General features: G+C 45.3%; 1 protein-coding gene across 6 annotated transcripts in view; it reads left to right on the top strand.

The window, feature by feature from the left end:
- fbrsl1 (fibrosin-like 1) overlaps positions 1-20,442 on the top strand; it is a 250,529-nt gene that overhangs the window by 212,710 nt on the left and 17,377 nt on the right. For all 6 annotated transcript variants that reach the window (XM_076104290.1, XM_076104286.1, XM_076104287.1 and 3 more), the window contains one exon: positions 3,661-3,709. In XM_076104290.1, the coding sequence (XP_075960405.1) occupies positions 3,661-3,709 (49 nt within the window). The remainder of the gene's footprint in view (positions 1-3,660; positions 3,710-20,442) is intronic.

The following is a 20,442-nucleotide window of genomic DNA, read 5'->3' on the forward strand; positions in this document are numbered from 1 at the left end:
TGTGCTTATATTAAGCACGGAAGCATTTTACCACAAAAAAAAAAGTGCAATTAAGCTTGTCGGAGATTTTCCGAATTAATTAGCTTGCTGTGTTGTTAAGTAAAAGCAATGTGTACATGGAAAATGTTCATCCCCCCCCCCCCCCGCTTTTTTGCTGTGACAGCAAATGCATTTCGCTGAGCAGTAAATGTCTCACTTATTGCTAGCGAAGGTTTCTGCCTCTCTGCTCTCCCTCTGCGGCTCTGCTATTACCAAGAGATTTATGCAGCCAATAAGTCATTGGTGTTCAGGGAAGTTGGGGACTTTTTAAAACAAACAGCGGTGTAATTTGTAATTTGGCGTTTGCTAAATCTGAGAATTATGGTTCTGCATGTGGCTCTTTAGGGAGTTAGCACTCCCCCACTGATGGTGGGTTTACTGGCCCAGCTCCCTCGCTGGCCTCCTCCTTTTTCTTTCTCCCCCTCATTCTTTTTACGCCTGCCGAGGAAACGGAAGGATTTCACAGCTGCTGAGAGCTGGGCCCCGGCTGGGCCCTATGACCTCCTCCTTGCTTTTTTCCCCCTCCCTCTGTCTCACTCCCTTTTTTTCTCCCTCTCTCCAGCAGTCTCTTTCCTAAGGGAGCTCTTGTGTGGCTCAGAGGAAGTTGAATCATAAAGCATGGCTAATGAATAGAATAGGGAAGGAAAGCTGAGGCTTGCTGACGGCCCTCCAGAGAGGAGGCCAGGCCCCTGAAGCCCCAGGCTCAGATAGCAGACGGCCCCCTCAAAGGTCAGGCTTCCTGCGGCCCGCTCCAAGGGCTTTTGGCTCCCAGGCAATGTGGCTTGAATTTACCCCATTATTTTTTTTATGTTTAAATTTCCCTGTTTCCTTTGGAAAACCTGGCCTTTGCTCCTCTCTTTTTTCTTTGTCTGTCTCTTTTTCTTTTTATATATTTTTCCTCTGTCTCGTCTTTCCCCGTCTGTTTTTTATGGCAGTCGGGGTTGCCTCAACAAAGAGAGTGTGAAGAATTTGTTATACACAACCTCTGCACACCGCAACCGCAGGCAGCTCAGACTGCCAGCAGCACAGCCCCGTGAAAAAATGTCAACTTGACCAGCGAATCCCAGAAAGTTCTACAAAAACAACAGCTAGCCAAATCAGGGCTCTGCTTTGACATGCCTTTTTAAGAAGTGCTTTTGTAAGCCGGCCTTGTAATTGTGGATTATACGACAGACTTGGCAGGTGCAAAACACAGCTTTAAAACCTAAATATTGGTTGTTGATGTTACTTGGAATATGTTTGGAAAATAAAACTGCTCACTGCACACTCAAAATAGCCAGAATAGGAATAAGGAGAAGTAGGTCGTCTTGGCACTTGGTAAACACAGCATTTTCTGTTCTCTTTCTCAGGAACGTTATGTCTGCATTGCTCTCTGGATAACCACTCAGGTCATAACAATTGTTTTAACTGTTGTACTGAGTCATGGCATGACCTAGCCTGTCTTTTTTGCTTTTGTGACCCCGTGCCACACTAAGCAAGTCCCTGAGCCAGCTCCCGTGTCCATTTGACAAGCTTCATTTCATTCTGAGCCCCTATTTTTCTTCCAGGGCCTCCGGGGCCATGATTCAAGGCTGAGGCTTGGTACTGGAGCGTTTAATGTCGTCCAAAGCTAACAAAGAGCCTGTGTTGTAGCCTGGCGCCTGGTTCTGGGAGACTGAAAGAGGGCAATGCAACAACACTCTTTCTTTCCTCTGTAGTCTTCCGCCTCGTCTACTGTAAGAGGAAACAGGAAACATCTCCTGTCAGCTGAGTATTTGCTCTCCATTAAATGTTACACTTACTAAAGAGGTGTTATTGACCTCTTCTGACATTTGCATCAAGCAATTGAACTTCCTTAAACAAAGTGGTTGACAAAACTTACAATATATACTGTAGTTTATTCATCTCATAACTAACATGGGAGCAACCGCTTTAGTAAAGAGTGAGGTTCATTGCTAAACACGGCACTTTTAAAGAGTCTATTAATATCAAACGTAATGTTTGCATGATTCAAATTTAAATGATCTGACTCTGAGAACAAATATATTATCAGAAGATTTACAGACGTGGTAATTTTATTTGTCACCATGATGTATTTACCTCATGTGTTGTGGCCAATATGTCCATCAACAGATCATTTTAGGGCATTTGTCATGTTTTTTGAAGTTGCAACTGTTGCAGCCTGCTTTGTTGTCTTCCATTATTGCTTTTATCTGTATTTTATATGTCTGCTTGGTGAATCCCGCGAATCGTTGAGAGAGTCAGACAGACGAACACGGTGGAGAACAGTAACACAGTGGCAGTGAGGAAGAAATTGGGAGGTCTTGGAAAGAAGAGGACGTCCTCAAAACACTTGTGAAGAACTAAAACGGATGCCAAGGACAGCCATCTGTGTTTACAAGATGATTTGCTTTCTCTTTTTGTCTCTGTCGCTCTTGCACTCACTCTGATTCACTGTTCATTCTTTACATATGCTCCTTTTGTGCCGCATAAAACACAAGCATGGCAGTTAAGGACACTCGGGCCCTTTGGGCAGAACATATGTTCAGCTCTTGCAGCATATTCTAAGTGTGCAGAACCCAGATGAGAGGCAAGCAACGCAAAGGGACATCTTGGCTTTAAACAAAACCTCTCTCTGGGCTGATATTACAGGCTGAAGCGGGTTTTCTTTGTTAATATTATCTTCCAAGCACGTAGATTTTTCACTACGGTATTTTGCACAATACCAGGTTTTGTGTGGATTTACTGCTTTTTGGTCATAGTGTTTAAACATTTCCCATCTGGCCAGTGAACATGTGTAAAATGTATGATGTGTTTTGATTTAGGTGGTGCGTGCCAGATTCTACATATCCATCTAAAGCAGAGAGGAAAATACCTTGCAGTGTTGAGTCTAGAAGGCTCCACGATCACTTCATAGTGACACGCTTTTCTCCCTCAAGTTGACTCAACAAACATTTTTAATACCAGGTTTCCAGTGCTCAGCGTCGGTCACGTCACCCAAAAGAGTAACAACTGTTTTTGACCCAACAAAGGATCATGTTGTTTACCTATCATCTGTTTACTTCCAGTATGGGCCAATATTGTCTTTAATACTACATTTGTGAAATAAGGATTTTGCTTTTAGAGTATAGTTACATTGTATTCATGAGGTTGGTTATTCCATTCAAAGATATCGCAGAACAAAATGTGATTTCTGAGCGGCAGCGTGTATGCAGGAGCCTTTGTGCTCTGATGCTGCATAGCCAGTTTACTGACTTCCTCCGTCCTTGACAGCATTTCTTTTGAGGATTTTCAGGTGGCACAACAGTGCCACCTAATGTTGCCTTGACAGGAAAAAAAGCCAGACAGGGACCATCAGGTGGAGAGGGAGCTCTTCTCGTTGGCTGATTGGAGTATTTGGATTGACTGTGTAATGCAGTAGTGGCAGCTGGACTTTTCCTCCAGGCACTAGTGGCCACATTTGTGGCTGAATTAGCCTTTTACCAGACAGACAAAATGCATGTCAGTGCTTGCATTGCCTTTGATGAATAATGAGGATAATTATATGAGTCAGGGTTTTTTTTAAATGGGATTGACAACATTTTCCCACAGAGTCAGCTCATCAGACAAATCCACTCAAAGTCTCCCTTCTTGTTTTTCCAGGTGTCTGATGTAGGATCGGAGAAGCTCTTTTCCCCCACCACACCCAAAGGTAAGGGCCAGCTCTGTTTTCTCTATCCTCCTTTCGGTCTACCCTGTTCTGCCTCATTCATACTCATAACAACAAATGGGTTTTTGGCGAATGGGTCCAAATCTCCTCCACTCTAATCCTGCAGCTCCCATTCAAATTTAAATGTCAGCAGACATAAACAAGGTCTGGTGACTACATATGCATACATTTTTGCCTGAGCGCAGAGTGGCGTTTGCTGGACAACCCCGCCAAAGGCTTAGCCCTCCTACATATTGGTTCATTAGAGGGGATTTAGAGCCTCCCTGCCACATGCTCCCACAAATGGGAACTTCCCTCAGGCAATACAAGCTCTCTGACAGCAGGCCTGGACCATAATAGATGCCAAAGGAAAGAGAGAGAAAGAGCTTTGTCAGTGCCCCAGACAACACAAACTGTTGTGCGTTAACATATGCACATATATGGATTATAAAGATTTAGCATTTCTATGTTCATGCATGATCTCACATGATTTTGTGCGTTCGCGTATCCATGTGCGTCCAACCACATACATGTGTTGGTGTATACCATGTGGCCATAGAATGTCTGCACCTGTATATTCTCTAAACGCAATGATGCTAGCCAGGTCAGAGCAGGGGGAAAGGTGTCAAGTTGTGGATGCAGGGAGGCGCGATCAGCCATGTAGTGACAGATAGCAGCATGCAGACCACGTCCCCCCAGGGCAGGAACCAGGAAGCAGGGCCATTAACACAGGCAGAGGGTGAAGGAGGTGGAAGTGCACAACAGTGTAAGCTGAGGCTATATGAGGAGGGTTTGGGAGGGAGGGGGGATTTCTGCTGGACAGACTCGACAAATAGATCAGCTTGCCTCAAATTTCATCATAATACACACATAGTTCATGTAAACTGGGATGTCACGGAGACATATTTTACTCTTGCTTACTGCTACTAATATTTGTCAAAAATGTTGACAATTTCTAAGCGAATTATGGATAGATTATATATTATTAGCACAGGAAAAAAGGTAATTGTTACCTGCAAAAGGAAGAGCATAAATCTACCTCCTGCCTTTTGGTAACAACAAATTAGAGGTCTGTGTTTACCTCCATTTTATTTACCTCTACATCAGAACATCCACGGAGAAAGCTACGTTCCCTCTAAATAACATATGATGGTGTTGCTGGGTTTAGCACAATAGTTTAGACTGCTAAGTGGAAAAGCACGGCTGACAAGGAGGAGAGAAACCAGGCCTGTCGGCAGTGTGATGTAGATGACCTGTGACCAGCGTCGGCCTCGTGAAACCCAGCGTTCACAATGACAATGACTTCCAGACTTGCATGGTTTAGAAAACAACTAGGCCGCGTCCAAAACCATCTATTCTCCACCAGGCTGCTGGACTACTGCTGCTGTCAGCTGTCAGGATGTTGACTTATTTTTCCTGCATGCCTGTACAGAACATGGCTGCATGTAAACTCTGCTGTGAAGAACCGCTAGTACAGTCACATACACAGCCATTGTCTTTTACACACGCTGAAACACCCCATCCATGTCAGCTGGCAAACGGAGGGCTCTGTGGATCGTGCTAATGTGCACACGAGGCTGAGGATTAGGACTCTGGAATTACACCCAGACAATCCAATCAGTCTCTCAGGAGTCTCTCCTGATTGTCACACAGATCAACCAGATCCTTTTTGGGTAATGTGGAAGAAGGGCACTAGATTAGAATTAGGGGTTAGAAAGGGTGAGGCAGAAAAGAAATAAACAGTTTGATGAAGTGATTTGGTGACGATGTTATCAAGCTACAATGGCAAAGCTGCCCCCAGCCGGCTCTTTTCTTCCATTCCAATGTTGTTTTGAGCTGTAATGGATTCTAGGACAGTGTTTGTTTTTGGCCTAAACTGTTTTTTCTGTCTGTGTGTGTGTGTAGTGTGTGTGTGTGTGTGTACTACAAAGCAGCCCACAGGCTGTTTTCCTCTGGTTTAGAATGCGGCGTATGTGTCCCATTACCGGTCTCGCTCACGGTCCTGTGGGACCAATGAAAAGCCAGCTTTCCTCTGATCACCAGGCCTGTCGAGCTGTTGGCTTGGAGACACTCACAGATGCACACACACACACACAAATCATGGCACACATAAATATATAATGCTGTGATGATGTTTGGCTTGTACATTTCTCTAGGTAATGAGTGTTATTTCATTTAACTCTTCCTTGCCTTTCAACATTGTGCTCCTCTCTGAACTTTATTTTTGTGAGCAGTTACGGGTACAAGCAGTTGAGGTTAAGTCCAAATTGCACACAGGCCCACAGTCTGTCATGTTAATGAAACGGTTCAGGGTTAATAGAGGAGAGGAAAGACCAACATAGTAATCAGCGACGGCAGAGCGCTGTAATTATGCACACAGAACATGCTTTTGGGCAAAACCCAGACACCGTTGCCTTCTTTCTCTCATATTTGCGTTTCGTCGTCTCTACGTCAGTACAGATAAAACAAGCTCATGGTATCTGTAATAACACAGCACACACTGTGCAGAGCTAGGACACGTTCTGCTGAATGTCTGTCTGTGTTGGTGATTTATAGGTAGGAAGGTACAGCAAAGGGCAAGCATTATCTAACAGGGGTTGTTTGTTTATTTCCAGTCTTAAACCTCCTGCAAATTATTGATTTCCTGGAGGATGGTATGTTTAAGTAAAAGCGCAATGAAAACTTGTGCTCCACTCAGGGCTATACTCTTATTGAATTGCAGCTCAGAGTTTACTGTTTTCCCTTGCTTGAAGGCGAATGAGAAGCTAAATGTAGCTGCTGAGCATGTACAGGGCACCTCCACAGAGCACAGATAAACACTTCACTGATAGGCCTTCTTATAACATCTCACAATGCTGTGCCTATGGAAGTGGTGGGGAGTTATCGCCTAGCTGTCAGCAGCTAGAAATATCTGAGAAGAACACTTTGGAATCTTCAGTGACCATGTTGAATGTTGTATCTGTGGGTTTCCTGCCGCCTTGTACTCTTTGAGGTCCTGCTGTCCTGGCTAGGTGCTACCTGCTATGGTGCATGGGTAAACCTGTGTGGTGTGCGGTCCATCAGACAAACCTGGGGCATCTTGGGATAGCAGGAGCAAGATTGGTAGAAAACCCATTTCTGAAGTGGATTTGTGCCCTTGTAATCCTGATTAATTTTGACCCGTTGTGCTCATTTTAAACAGAGCATTACAGTAAGCGTGAACACAGCAAGCTCCGGGGCGAAACCAGGAGCTTAGCGGCTTTGGGAGGCTTAGCTGCAGATGGCATTTTAAGCCGGACTTAATAAATTGTTTCCATTAAACTTACCGGCCCACACATACTGGATTAGACCAGTGGAACAAAGGAAGGAGAGAGCGTGCAGACGAAGAAGAGGGGGGGGGGGGGGGGGAGCACACACACACACACAACTGCCATCATGCACATCTGACTGTGTTAACATCTCTCTGAGGCCACATGAAAGGTGAAGACGAGGTTAGTGTGGTGTTCAGGGAGATAGAAGCTTTTGGACATGAATGCAAAATCCACTCACTTTAGATCTCTTGCTCGTCAGGGATGTTGGACCAATTTGCCTAATTGACACAGAAGTAAACAAACAAAAAAGATGCATAAACCATTTAGCTTGGCAGTGGATTTAGGGCTTATCCTATAACTGTTTATATATAAACACATTACCAATGCTGTAGCTTAAGGATTTAGGATCTGCCCATACCCTTGTTTTTTTTTTTTCTTTGGAGCCCTTTTACTCGTATATCAATCTTCTATTGTAGGAAATCAATTCCTTATGGTTGAAGCCCGCCTCTCCCCTCTCCTATCCCGAGCCCACCTCTGTCGTACCTCCCTCCCCCATCGGCTCATGGCTTGCTCCCTAAGCTCTCATTATGTGCTACACAGTCCAGGGTCCCCGTGTCGAATCGCTAATCAACCACCGTGTCTGCAGGCCTGCTCTCTCAATAGGTGCTGAGTGGCCTTTGTTCCACCACTGCTGTTTGCTGCATGTCAATAAAATAGCAATGGCCTCCTCCTCCTCCTCTTGGTTACCTGGGCCAGCCATAGCTACGAGCCTGCTCCAGCAGTGCAAGCTTACGGGGAAATGAAACACAGTCCCACCTGCTGGATTCCGAATGCCAGAGAAGGGAGGAAGGATGGTGATTTGAAAAGGAACGGCAAGGTCAGGGGCAGAGGGGATTGAGGTCATCTCAGCCATAGTGAAGTAGATGAGAGAGCATGTTTGTATTCGACTGGGCAGCTCTCCTCTGGACAGGTCGGTGTAATGTATCACTAACCTCGGCAGCCGGCCTGACTGTGTGCAGCCTCTCACCCATTAAATAATGAATGGAGGTTGACCCTCTGACCAACTAATCAGCTTTTCGCCGCCGTTGAATCAGGATTGAGTGGAGGTAGATGGAGTGTGTGGCTGGCGGGCTGGCTGGCTGGCTGGCTAGCAGGCAGGCTGGATGACTGGAGTGCAGACATGTTGTTGGAAAAACACAAGGGCTGCAAGGGTTTCCCACAGCCAGATTAGCAAACGCTCTTATTAAAAGTAGGCATCACTGCTGTGGAATCGAAGCCTGGTGAAGCTCACCTCCTGTACCTACTATGATTTTGTTTGCCAAAGTCCAGGCAGCTTGCAGGACATGCTTTCTTTATCAAGAAGACCGATGTTCCTTTATTGACACTTATATTCAAGCTTTTGAGGTTTGGGCTCATATGTTACTAAAGAGAGCTGGAGGTTGGTAGTTTTATGCATCAAATAAACCATCCCTCTTGCCTATAACACCATCTCACTTGTTACTGAGCTTGAACAGCAGCTTGTGTGTTCCCCTGATTTGATTTAAATATTAAAATGGTACAAACTCCAAGCAGAATACAGAGAGCAGATGGGTTAGCTAACACTCAGTTCAGGGAGAGAAAATGCTCGTGAGAAATTGGAGAAAACCAAAGAATATGGCTTGTTTCTTTATTAATCTCTGGGTTATTACTTCTCACAGACATAGGACAGTTTATGAGCTGGGTGATTTGTTTTTGGAGAAAGGGGCTGATATTAATGCTCCCTTTATTGATAGTGCTAATGCTGTTTGTGCAGCCATCCCTGTCGGAAAGATGAAAATAAATAGGGGGAGCTTGGCGGAGATACGACACGTGTTTAATTATTAATTGAGCCATTACTGACAGAGATTGCCTTTTTTGATTTAAAGCAGGAAGGCCTGCTTCAGGGACAGAAAAAGCAATTACAGAATTCCCAGCTTGCACCGCCGCTGCCCATCGTTTCAGCATACACTGCGAGAGAGGAGTGAAAGGAGACAAAACACTCCCACACACACATACACTCACACACATCCATTTACACTGCGGTGTTCCATAAATTATTTTAATTCTTCAATATTTATAGCTTTTTAAATTACGATTACAACGTCATGTACTATTTATGTAGCTCAGAGTGGCAGGCCGTCAGAGGGAGCAAGCCACATTACCCACAATCCCTCTATGGCCTGGCACCTTGAAAGGCTGACTGAAGGGAATTGTTTGGTTTTATATGATTCAGGATGTGATGTCAAACTGCACCGGCTCTTACAAGCCGCTTGTTTTCAAAGACACTCCTGATTTTCTATGCAGGCAATTAGCTGGCTTGTAAAATCAGTGCTGATATGTCATGCTATCCCTGGGTGCACTCATTGGCCCCTGTAGAGCACTATTATATCCATTAGAAAAGCAACTGCTCTGTGCGGAGAGCCCAGTGTGCATGAAATATTAACTTAGCCCCTGTTTAGAGTATTGGGTCACTGCTGATTGAGCTTCAATCATGAAACAGAAACTCTGCTCGATAGTCAATGTATTTCTTGTCTGTGTTAGCCATTACATGTCAGGACGCTTGACACCTGTCAGTCAGTCCTATCGGGGCCTGTCATCTGTGTCAGCGAGCCCGTGGGTGGGGATCAGCTATTGTGACAGAAAATGGGAGTCACATTGAAGGCTACGTGATTAGGCTCCATTGTGTGACTCTGTGTCCATTGACTGAATATGGATTCAGCTTTAGCTGTGGAGAGGGAGCAATTACAGAATCACTACAGGCCATAGGGGAGTTTTAGGATAAGTTGTCAGGGGCATGACCAGCATTTTGGCTGCTGCACTTTCACTATATAGCTTCAGTGTATAGTGCCTGGGGTGTGACATCTCTGAGCTGTGCTTCCCACTTAACTGTTAAGAACAGGTTGGTATATACAGAGAGCTTCACAGTATATACGATCAAGTCAAAGTGAATATATATCGAATCACTTCAATACTGAGCAGCACTGTGCTGCCTCAAAGCCATCTCCTATACACAACAGAGGCCAATGATCCCTTGAGGCTTTTCAGCGCTGTCTCTTCAGTTCAGGTTAAATGATAGAGTGCCAGCTTACTGCCATCCTGGCCTTTCCACGCACACCATTCCCCTCACCTGCCACACCATCAGCAGCGTTGTACACCATGATAGAAAAAAAGCACATGTGAATTTATACTGTGGCTTTGACCCAGAGGTAACACTCGCACCTCAGTTGACATTTTTATTTGTCCAGCCATCAACTGCCAGCACCCAGCCGCCATGAGGAATTCTCAATGTAGAAATCAGGTTACAGGATCCCTGTCATTGAGGCAAAAGGTGAAGATATGAGTTGTTTGGCTATGCTCAGTGGGCAAAGCATCGCAGAAAAAAAAAAAAACATTTCACAATAAATTACTGTTAAATCAAATAAATCCCATTGACGGCAAAGCTGCGTGCTGAAACCAACCCCTCTTAGCAGTTACTGTGGTCTAGTTCACCAACTGCTTCACTATAAACCAAGGTCTTAGCTGTGTGAAAGGAGCTGATGCTTCAGCAGTGAGTGAGGAAATCAGAGGCTCCCTGACTAAGGAAAAGCTCTTTGGCAAATAAGCTGCAGCCCCCGCAGTTAGCTGACCAACTTGTAAAACACAGGTTGACTCCCATCTTAGCAGGGAAGCACCATTGGCTAAAATGGATGCAGGCTCTCTGTTTTGTTTTTTCCTTTAGAGAGGATAAAGGGAAGAATTTAGAAAGGGTAACTTTAGAGAGCAGTAGCTCTCATCACATCTTCTGTCTAATCTTAATCCTCCTCCCTCTCCTCCTCCACTGCAGCCAGCTGCAGTGTGGAAGGCATTCTTATTGTTTACTTGGAATAATACATGACCAGCGTCTTATCACTACTGTCAGGCCTGAAATGTAAAGCGTGTCGCCTGTGATCACTTAAAGGTTTTCTTGTTTTTAATCCTTTATTCCAAGCTCCAGTCTTTCTGCCAGCGACAGCGGGTTTTCCCCCACCCTGCATTTGTTTGAAGATCCCAGTTCCCCGCTATGTGCGTTTTAAGCTCATCTGTGTTGAGCGGTACAGAGCCAATGTTGTTTGCAGATGAGGCTGTAACGCTCATTGACAAAGCCAGATGGTAGGCGATTGTGGCCAAATACGACGCTTGGATAATGTACAATCGCTGGCAAGGGGACAGTTGTCAGCCTCGATGGATATTACAAACATGCTTGTAATGGATTGGACATTTTGGGAAGCGCTACACAGGCTTGTAAAGATGGGAAAACCATCGCCAGGACCAGAACGGATGGAAAACGCTTCAGATTCCGTGACGGACAACGACGTCCATGTATTAGAAGAACGTGTCGGAGGGGGATTCTGGAGAAAAGGGAGATGAACCCAGGAAAGAAGATCCTAAATCAAACAGAACCTGAGAATCAACCTGACATATAAAGTATTTTCCAAGTATTTCCACATAGGTGGTCCATGTACTATTTGTTCAGTATTTCTGAGCTACATGCCTTTCCAGCGGCAGTATATTAGCATCCATGTTTCTGTCAGTGTCTTATCATAGCCACTCTGTCTAAAAGCAATATTGCAGGCTTGGACTCGTACAGTATGTTTGACAGAGAGCTGGGTTTGGAGAGGTTTGTGATAGAGCCTTGAATTCTACACACGCACTGCTGAGAAAGGGATTGTGTTTTGTTCTGCATATCACTGCAATGGTATAAGTGCCATTAATGGTCCCAGTGTTTGTTAACACACTGGTAATTCGCTGCGACACAGGGGGCTGCGTTTTTGGCCATTTCAGGGAAGGTTTAAAAAAAAAAAAGAGTGTGCGCAGTGTGGTCCCCTCCAATATTCAAGCGGTCATCTGTTTGGCTGTTGTTTTTGGCTACCGGTGAATTCCCTGCGCTGGGCCCTGGCGGCGGGGCCCCTGATGGCCTCTGACTGGCTGTAAAACCCCACTCAGCAGAGCATGGGCTCCAACCTCCCTGGCTGTTGGGTTAGTGCTGCTGTGTCGAGGGGTGAGCAGCAGGATTGGAAATGCACTGCTGTTTGCTTTGGGATGGAACGAGAGAAATTGCTCCAATGTCACATGACCTATGGAGAGGTGTATAAAGAGCAATATTGGGAGTATTGGCCAGGGTAGCCCTGATATATTGCCTTTTTGTTAAAAGTTGTGTTTTCCACCTCTTTTGAAATACAGTTTGATTAATTATAAATATATTGTAGCACTTATCAGGACTGTGCTCTTTGTTTATAAGAAGCCCATAAACCTAGGCATTTTGGTTATGTATCAATCATTATTGCTGCAAGGAATGGGGTCCGTGGTTTCAGTGTTCCAAAATATGTCCAAGCTTTTTTTGTTTGTGAAATATTTAGTTTTGTTGTCAACAGGATGTGATATTTAAACTTATTGAGTAGCATAACCAAAACAAGTCATCTTCCAGTTCAGTCCAAAACTATCAGCCCTGATATCTTCAAAAGACCACATCTGTTGAAGCCCAACACTGACAAATTACATCAAAATCATGGTTCCCTGTGTTTATGGAAAATATCTATATACGGCTATCGCTATCACTAATGATACAGGTATTGACTCATCAACTGTTAAGTGCAGGGCAAGTGCTGATGTGCCCTGGGCTCCTTATCAGCTGCGGCACACTGTATTAGTGTGCTGGGTTGGCGTAGCACTAAACTAATCCGGGTAGCAGGTGCCACTGGAGCCAAGGTAGAGTGGACATGTATTTCAGGCAGGATGAGCCATCTGGGTCTTGATACTTTATGGTGCTTAAAACACACTCTCAAGTGTGACACTCCCAGCACTTACCTTTAGCTGCACACAATAATCCTCGCGCTGGCCACTAAAGGGAGAGAGAGGAGGCTTTCAGGAGAATTTACAGGGTTTGATGTGGTGTGGAGCCTCCGCTTCGACACGGATTCATGAAACAGTCAGACACACTTGGCAGTTTGATTTTGATTCCTCTAACTCTTTCAGTGTTGTTTTGTCATCGGCAGTCTGAAATATGTCAAGCAGAAAGAAAAGTGTGTTTGTTTTGAGCCAGCCTGCCTTGCTCGACACTTTGCTGGGGCCTTGTGGTGTCTTGTTTTTTTTTTTGTTTGTTTTTTCCTGGTGTAGTCTGTTTCATCTCGCAAGCGATTTGGCTCGTTGCTGAGTCCAATTTCGCTCCTGTTTCACAATGCAGCCCCCTCTCCTCACGGACATACTCACATTCACACATTTCCCCCAAACTGACACGGCACCTCCACACACCAAACAAATCAATTCTTCACTGGCCGCACTTGGAACGCCACAGTGAAATTCAGGCAGCTCATAGCAGCCCCTGAAAACGTGCAGACTGTTGTTAATGTTCCCTGTCCACTACGGCTCGAGGAGGCCAGACCCAGAGTCTCCTACCTCTTTGTGTATGTGTGGCTAGGGCTTAGAGACGGTGGGTTTAGGTTAGCAGCAGCCCCGCAGGTCAGAATCCAGGCCTCGTCTCTATTAGTTTACCTGACACAACTCCCCGCCCTCTGCTCCTTCTTCCATCTCCCCTGCCTTATTAACTAACCGCTTTCTCCCCCACTCTGGGTCACTTTATCCCTCTTTCTCTGACGTGCTCTCTCGCTCTAATCAAGAATGATGAATGGGGTGTAAGGAAGGACAGCAAATGTTGGAGAAACCCGATACACCCTCCAATTGTCACTCTTTTCCTGCGATGGTGCAGAACATGGTGGTTGGGGGAGAGAGGCGAGAGATTTTGAGGAGGCATTTTGTGTGTGTGTGTGTGTGTGTGAGAGAGAGAGAGAGAGAGAGAGAGTGTGTGTCTGTGTTTTTGTCTAACTAAGCTCTGTATGAGAGATATTTCAAACATCTCCACCTCGGTTCTGGAATTGTGTCATCAGCCGTGACATGTAAAAAAACAACTCAGACCGCAAGAAGTCTACTTTAGCATAGCAAGCTCGGATTGTTGCATAAAAAAAGGCTTGTAGCTCATCAGAAACGCAGGTCTTTTGGCGTGTAGCCATTAGCAGGGCAAAATGGCAGCTCTAGTCTAGTCTTCAACAGCTGCTGGGTCTCCATCTGTAAGCCTAATTACCCAACAGCACCCCAGGAGCAGCTCAGCAGCAGGATCCTCCTATAGAAGAGGCATTCATTACATCAGTGTGTCTATACCGGACAGTGTGTTTCCCCGAGGGCCCGCAGATATGTGAAACCTAATCCCAAGCACTTTAATGCACACTGGGGTGCTATCTTTGGACAAATAGTCCACTAAGAACTTACCCTTTTGCATTCACCCTTCCTGTGGGGTAACTTTTACCGACACTCGAGATCATTTAGAGATACTCAGTATATAAAATAGTCAATTCTAAATATTTCAGTAGTTTTAGTTGTAGTTTTATACATAGTTTTGGTAGTCAAACAATGTTTTTGAGATGTATGCATTTAAAGTGAATATCAATAAAATGATGAGTTGGTAAATCATTTGATTTGATTGATAAATCAATAGAAAGTCATTTATCAGCTAAAGATCTGAAAACATTTGCTGGTTCTAGCTTCACAAATGTGAGAAGTTGCAAAAAGAATATCTTTGTGGTTTGTGTACTAAAATATGTCAGCCTGGGCTCTGTGAAATTATGATGGGCATTTTCCACTATTTTTAAAATAATTTTATATATACATACATAGACATACGTGTGTGTCTGTGGGCACATTATTTGTATGGCCCAATGCAATGCATGCTGGGATGCACAATGTATTCTTTTGAATGACTGAGGACCCTGAGCCCTGATCAGCAGCCCGGGCCTGTAATAGCAGGATGCTTCAACATGTAAACATGACAAGAAGAAAAGGTGTTGTGGTTGATTGACGGTCTAGTTCTCTGGCAGTTGTTCATAAAGAGATATTTGTTTTTATCCGTTGCCACCTATAGAATACCACTCTGAAAAGACAGCTGCCTCAGCATTCTTGGCTGTCAGAGGATATTATTTGATATCATGAAAATGGCTGCTGTATTTGCATGAAGCAGGTGAGTAGCTCAGGCAACGTCTTAGCCTAAACCACAGTTTGTAATACTTATACCGACAATACCCTGCATCTGCAAAACACTTGAGGAAATATGATCTGTCGGCAAAGATGTTTGTTCTACCACTTTCATGGCATTAAATTGCAACGGCTGCAGATGTCACAACAGGGAATGAGGTATGGCGAATGGTTAAGAGCTGTCAACTTCCAATTGTTGCCTTGCTTTCTGAGCGGGGAGTGAAAATGGAGATGGAGGAGGAGGAAAAGAACAACATGCAGGCTCTTTCAGCCCACTGTCATGCCACTTAGGATTTGTTGAAGGATTCTCACCCAGCCATTTCCCTTCCATTGAGAAGTAATCAGTGCGGCACTGAAAGATAATATTATATCCACTTAGAGGCATGTGGGCCCCATGCATGTTCATACATGAAATGAGGATGGAAAGCATTGCTTCTGTTTACATTGCTTAGCAGTTACTCCCTTCATTTCTGCTTGAACTTGGTGCTTCCTGGCAAAAGCTTTGTGTCTCTTACATCTCATTCTTTCTCTCTCTCTCTCTTTCTTTCCTACCTCCTTTCCTTCCATTCTCCGTGGATTCCGAGCCAGTTGGTGGGCTAATAGAGCATGCTTTCCTGTGGGGCTCCAAAGTGATAATGTTCAGGCGTTATGCAAGCTTAAGTAAAGCTGACACGCTGCTCCAGAACTACAGCCCACACTGCGATCCACAGCAGCCCATGGAGAGACTCTGAAAAGGTCTTAAAGGTATGGGAGATGCAGGGAAGGCTGCCACTGTCCTCCCACTGCTGTGCTGTGATGTGGGAAGCAGGAGTTAAGTCTTTTATTAGAAGTGGCAGGCGTTGTCTCCAGTCACCTCGATAATTGCAGCACCACGTCCACTGTCGTAATCAATTGAGACAGCTGCCGCTGCGGCGTTCAAGTCCATCAGGCAGGCGTGTCATGCTAATTAATGAAATGATAAGGCGAGTGCTTGCAGCCTTTCACAAATAACTCCTGAAGGCTCCCCTTCTTTTCAACATGAAATGAATTCCTAAAGTTCAGTTCTCCCCTCCTGTTGGTTGTCTGTCCCCAGCGGCCTCAGGGTAAGAATGGTCACCGGGGTCGGTGACGGGTCAGTGACAGTGAAAGGGGTCAAATTCCTGACTGGCAGGGTGGGCCGTGTCAGAGGAGCCATTAGACTTGAGCTTTTCTGTCCAAAGATCCAAGATGTCCACCCTTTTATTTAGGAGAGCCCAGTGGCACTGACCTTAGATGACCCAGCTGTGTTCTTGAGAGGCTGAGTCTGATGGCAGTCGCAGAGCACATGAGCTCTGTTAGAACCCGCTCTGCAGGGGGATGAGCCCTGATGGAGATTCAGAGATAAGAACAGTGTATTGTGAGTGTGGAGGCATCTTGCCTTTCTGCAGCACGTTAAAGCCAGGGGTTAATGATGGTTTACATTGCTTTTAGAGGACCACAGGACCTTATATGACACAGTCAACATTTAGAGCTCTGTCATTCTCTCTCGCTCTCTCTCTCTCTCTCTCTCTCTCTCTCTCTCTCTCCTTTCCAATTTAAAGATGTGCTCTACGTCATTTTCCTCCCATTCACAGCGCTGGCATGGGTGCCATGAGAAGTGAATTTGTGCATATGTGTCCTGCACCATATGGCTGGTGTTTGAATTGGGATCCAATATGCACAGGAAAAACTGATTCATCCCGCAGCTTGAGCTGCCAGCTCTCTGAAATGAACATTAGGTTCTCAATTTATGCCTGGGCTTTGACTGTAAACGTGTTACAGCTTAACACCCATCCCCATTCTGCTGCCATCCACTCCTTTTGTCAGCTGCGGCAAAGAGACAGAGAGAAATAATTGAAACATGCCAGCTGTCCTCACTCTTTAGCTATCTTGGCCAGTTTTTTTCCTCGTCCACTCCCCCATTAACATCTCTGAGTGATTTGCAAAAACGTCGCCTTGGCTCCCCTCGTTACCAGCTTGGAGATGCTCGAGGCAGATTAAATAGTGTGAGGGAAAGCAAGCCATTGCAAATTTCTCCTATGATTTTATTATTAGCACAATGATTCAACACTGCTCAGCCCTTCTGTTCCTCTCATGCAAAATAATTTTGTTCAAATGTTTTAATGGCAGAATACCTCACAGCAATGAAGTGTTGATTGGCAAGACTGCGGTTTCCTGCCTTCTGCCAGTATCTGTTACAGCCATCTTCCACAGTCACTCACTCGTGAGCTAAGCCGTGGCTCTGTGCAGATTGCTTGTCTAGAGAGGAACAAAAACCAAATCATTGTGAGCTCAACCGTCAAGAGCAGCAGAATATTCTGTCAACCAGAGCCAGCGGGAGGCGGATCAAGTCAGCGTGCGTTCTCACATACCTTCTGCATCCTCCAACGTCTTTCAGCCGATATGCAGCTTCATTTAAATATCTGTCTGTTCATGTCCTTATTTTATCAGTGCCTTGACTGTTTATGCCTTTGCAAAGCCATGAAGGGAGTGAACCGCAGTGTTTGCCTACTATATGAGAATACCCAGTGGCCTAAAGCTTCTCTTAGCCCCGACCCCCCTTGTCATAGAGAGAATTTGCATACCCTTGTATTTAATCTGAAAAGGCTTTTTTGCATACAGGTTCTATTTCCCTGGCTGTTGTATATACTGGCATGGTGAGCAGGTAATTTATGTAACGCACTCATTTGCATTCACAGCATAAGTTTGCTGAGGGTTTTAGTTGGAGGCCGAATGAGAACCTTCTCTAGGGCCCTCGTCTCATTCATGCGGTCGTTGGGCCCATTTGCAGGTAGCCAGGTGTGTATTTGGAATAAAGTGGTTAAACAAAACGTTTTCAAGTGAATGCTTTTTAACTCAAAGCATTTGAGAGCCGAAGAATGTGGTGCTGTCCTTTAGGGCTTCTGCATTGTGTTCTTGACATGGCATGTGTCAACAGACCATGCCTTAGAGGGCTATCCTGATCACAGCGAGGGTCTCTTTGATGATGACACCCAGCCCATCCTAGTCCAGCTCAAGGCCAAGCCATTCCAGACTGGTCCAAGCCATTCAAAGCTAGGCCATCTGGCTGCATCAAGGCCACACGGGACCAGATCGGTGCCAGCTCTCCAGATGTTCCACTGGGACAAACAGGGTCACAAGTGAAGGATATAGTAGGCGGGAACAGCTGTGTAGCGACACTGTTCACCCCAGAGTCCCTGCTGGACACATCAGTCATGACCAGCGATTGCCGGTTGTCCGTCTGCTACCATAGTCCCCGTGTCCCTCCTTTCTCTACCACTCCATCCCCCAACCCCATATCACTGCAAACTCAGGCACGGGTTGACAGGGCAAGGCCCAATTCCCCTGAGTAAGCAGTGCCACAGGAACAACTATAAAAAGATCAATACTGGGATGAGATGTCATCTGGTGAGCAGACCTGCCAACACCCCCCTGGGAATGTCCCTGTCCCCCTGGTGCACTAACCCAGCTAACGGGAGAGGGTGAGGGGGGCCACCCCCCACCATCGGGCTGCCCTCCAACCTGCCTGACTCACTCACACCATCTGCTCAGGTTTGCGGGGCAGGGCTTCAGGACACCACTTTTTCTGTACAGACACTCGTATGGCATTTGTTTCACATGACTGCCTGTGGCTTGCCTACTGTTTTCCTCAGTATGTGATTGCAGGGAAAGAGAAGTGTGTTCCATGTCCCGAGGAAAGGAAGATCAAAACAAATGCAGAATTTGGCAGTTTGCTGAAATGCCTGAGACTCCAGTTTGACAGTTGTGCGGATTTGCGGCGAGGGGACAGTGTTTGTTGCAAAACCGTGATTTTTGCTACATATAGCCCTTAGGTGACATGTGTCAGAGAGGCATTCCTGTCATCTTGTTAACACTGCGCATTAGGTTACACTCAAAATGGCTGCCGCTGAAACAAAGCGGTGCAAAAGTAATCTATAAGTATTCACAGTAGCAGCGTTTTCCACCATTAATTGTTCACTACTCTTGACAGCCTGATTGCTGCTATAGAAGCTGGACCTGCAGTTTAAAGGGCTATCACTCAACTCTGCATTTATAACAGGAATATATCCTCGACTGTTGCCATCATTTCTGAAGCAAAGAAGTAATTAAAATTCTATCTCCGATAAATATGGTCAGGTTTTTCTCACTTTGTGCTGCCCCTCTGTGACATGACGATGTTAGGGCTCTAGTGTTTGTGTGTGTGTGTAACATGCCTACACTGAAAACTTTTGTGTCTTCTGTTGTGCATTTGTGCATGTGTGTGTCTCTGCTTGCAGAGTGATTTTAATGAGGGATGGGTTGGTCCGGGCTGATACTTCCCTGCCTCCATTAGAGCCCATTAGAGTCATCGTTAAGATAACCCGGCGCTGGCTGTGGCCCTGGCTTCCCGGCATTAGTATTAGAAACCCCTCTCCTAGTGGTCGTAGCGAGACTTCCTTCAGTATCACTCGCCTCGCATTGTGTCTGGGAGAGAACAGGTTGCCACGGCAACATCACCCAACGGCGACATTTTGACTGGATATTTGCTTCATCGCCCGTCTCTCTGTCTTTGCCTTCAATCTTGCTCTTTCTCTCTCGCTTGCAGCGACGAGAGCCTGACAGTTTAATCCAAATCCCAGACCCGTATAAATCTGGAGGTCTATATACGCCTGGACCCCCGAATTCATTTGAAAATCGTGACACCTTAGCCAGCCCCAGTTCTCCTATAAAACGCAAAGAGCAAGGGAGGAGGTGCTCAACAAATAAAAAAATAAAAGCTCTGCCCTGCCTTTTTATTGGTCTTTTTTATGGGTGTTAGGATCCTTGAAAGATTAAGCAGGCTGTTAATAGGGACTGGATATTCCATTAGTGGGCTGCATGTAGAGTTCTCACTGGCTTGACAGCAGCTCTCGGCTCTTCTCATTTTTTGTTACCGTCGAGAGTGCCCGTGGAGCTTTTTTAATTGAGGCACTAGTAAGCCTTCTGACTGAAGTACTGCTGCATCTTGGCTGTAGATTAGAGCTGCTTAGAGAGCCTCATCGCCACCAGGCTGTCTTCTCTCTTCCTCTGTGTCTATCTTTCTTTATCAGTGTGTGAACACTTTCTTTCTCTGATTTTCTATGCATGTGATGTTTGCTGAGTTCAGAAGCTATGGTAGTGTTGTAGCTGTTGTAGTTGTAGCACTAGTTACCATCTCAATTAGAGTTACCAAACTCTAATTTCTTTGTGCCCCATTTTGCTTTTCTTTTAACGCTGAAAGAAGTAGAGGATAATGCATTCTCTTCTTCATTAAGAATCATAAGTGCGTTGACATTTTTTTGTATGTAAAAGGTGTTCGAGATGCTGCATTTTCTGCCACTTTCATTTTCCTGCTACAATAGCATATAATTACAGTCATTAAATTGCAACAGCCTA

Source organism: Anarhichas minor, unplaced genomic scaffold (assembly GCF_050575085.1).
Source record: "Anarhichas minor isolate MPS153535 unplaced genomic scaffold, ASM5057508v1 ptg000030l, whole genome shotgun sequence".
Taxonomy (NCBI): Eukaryota; Metazoa; Chordata; class Actinopteri; order Perciformes; family Anarhichadidae; genus Anarhichas; species Anarhichas minor.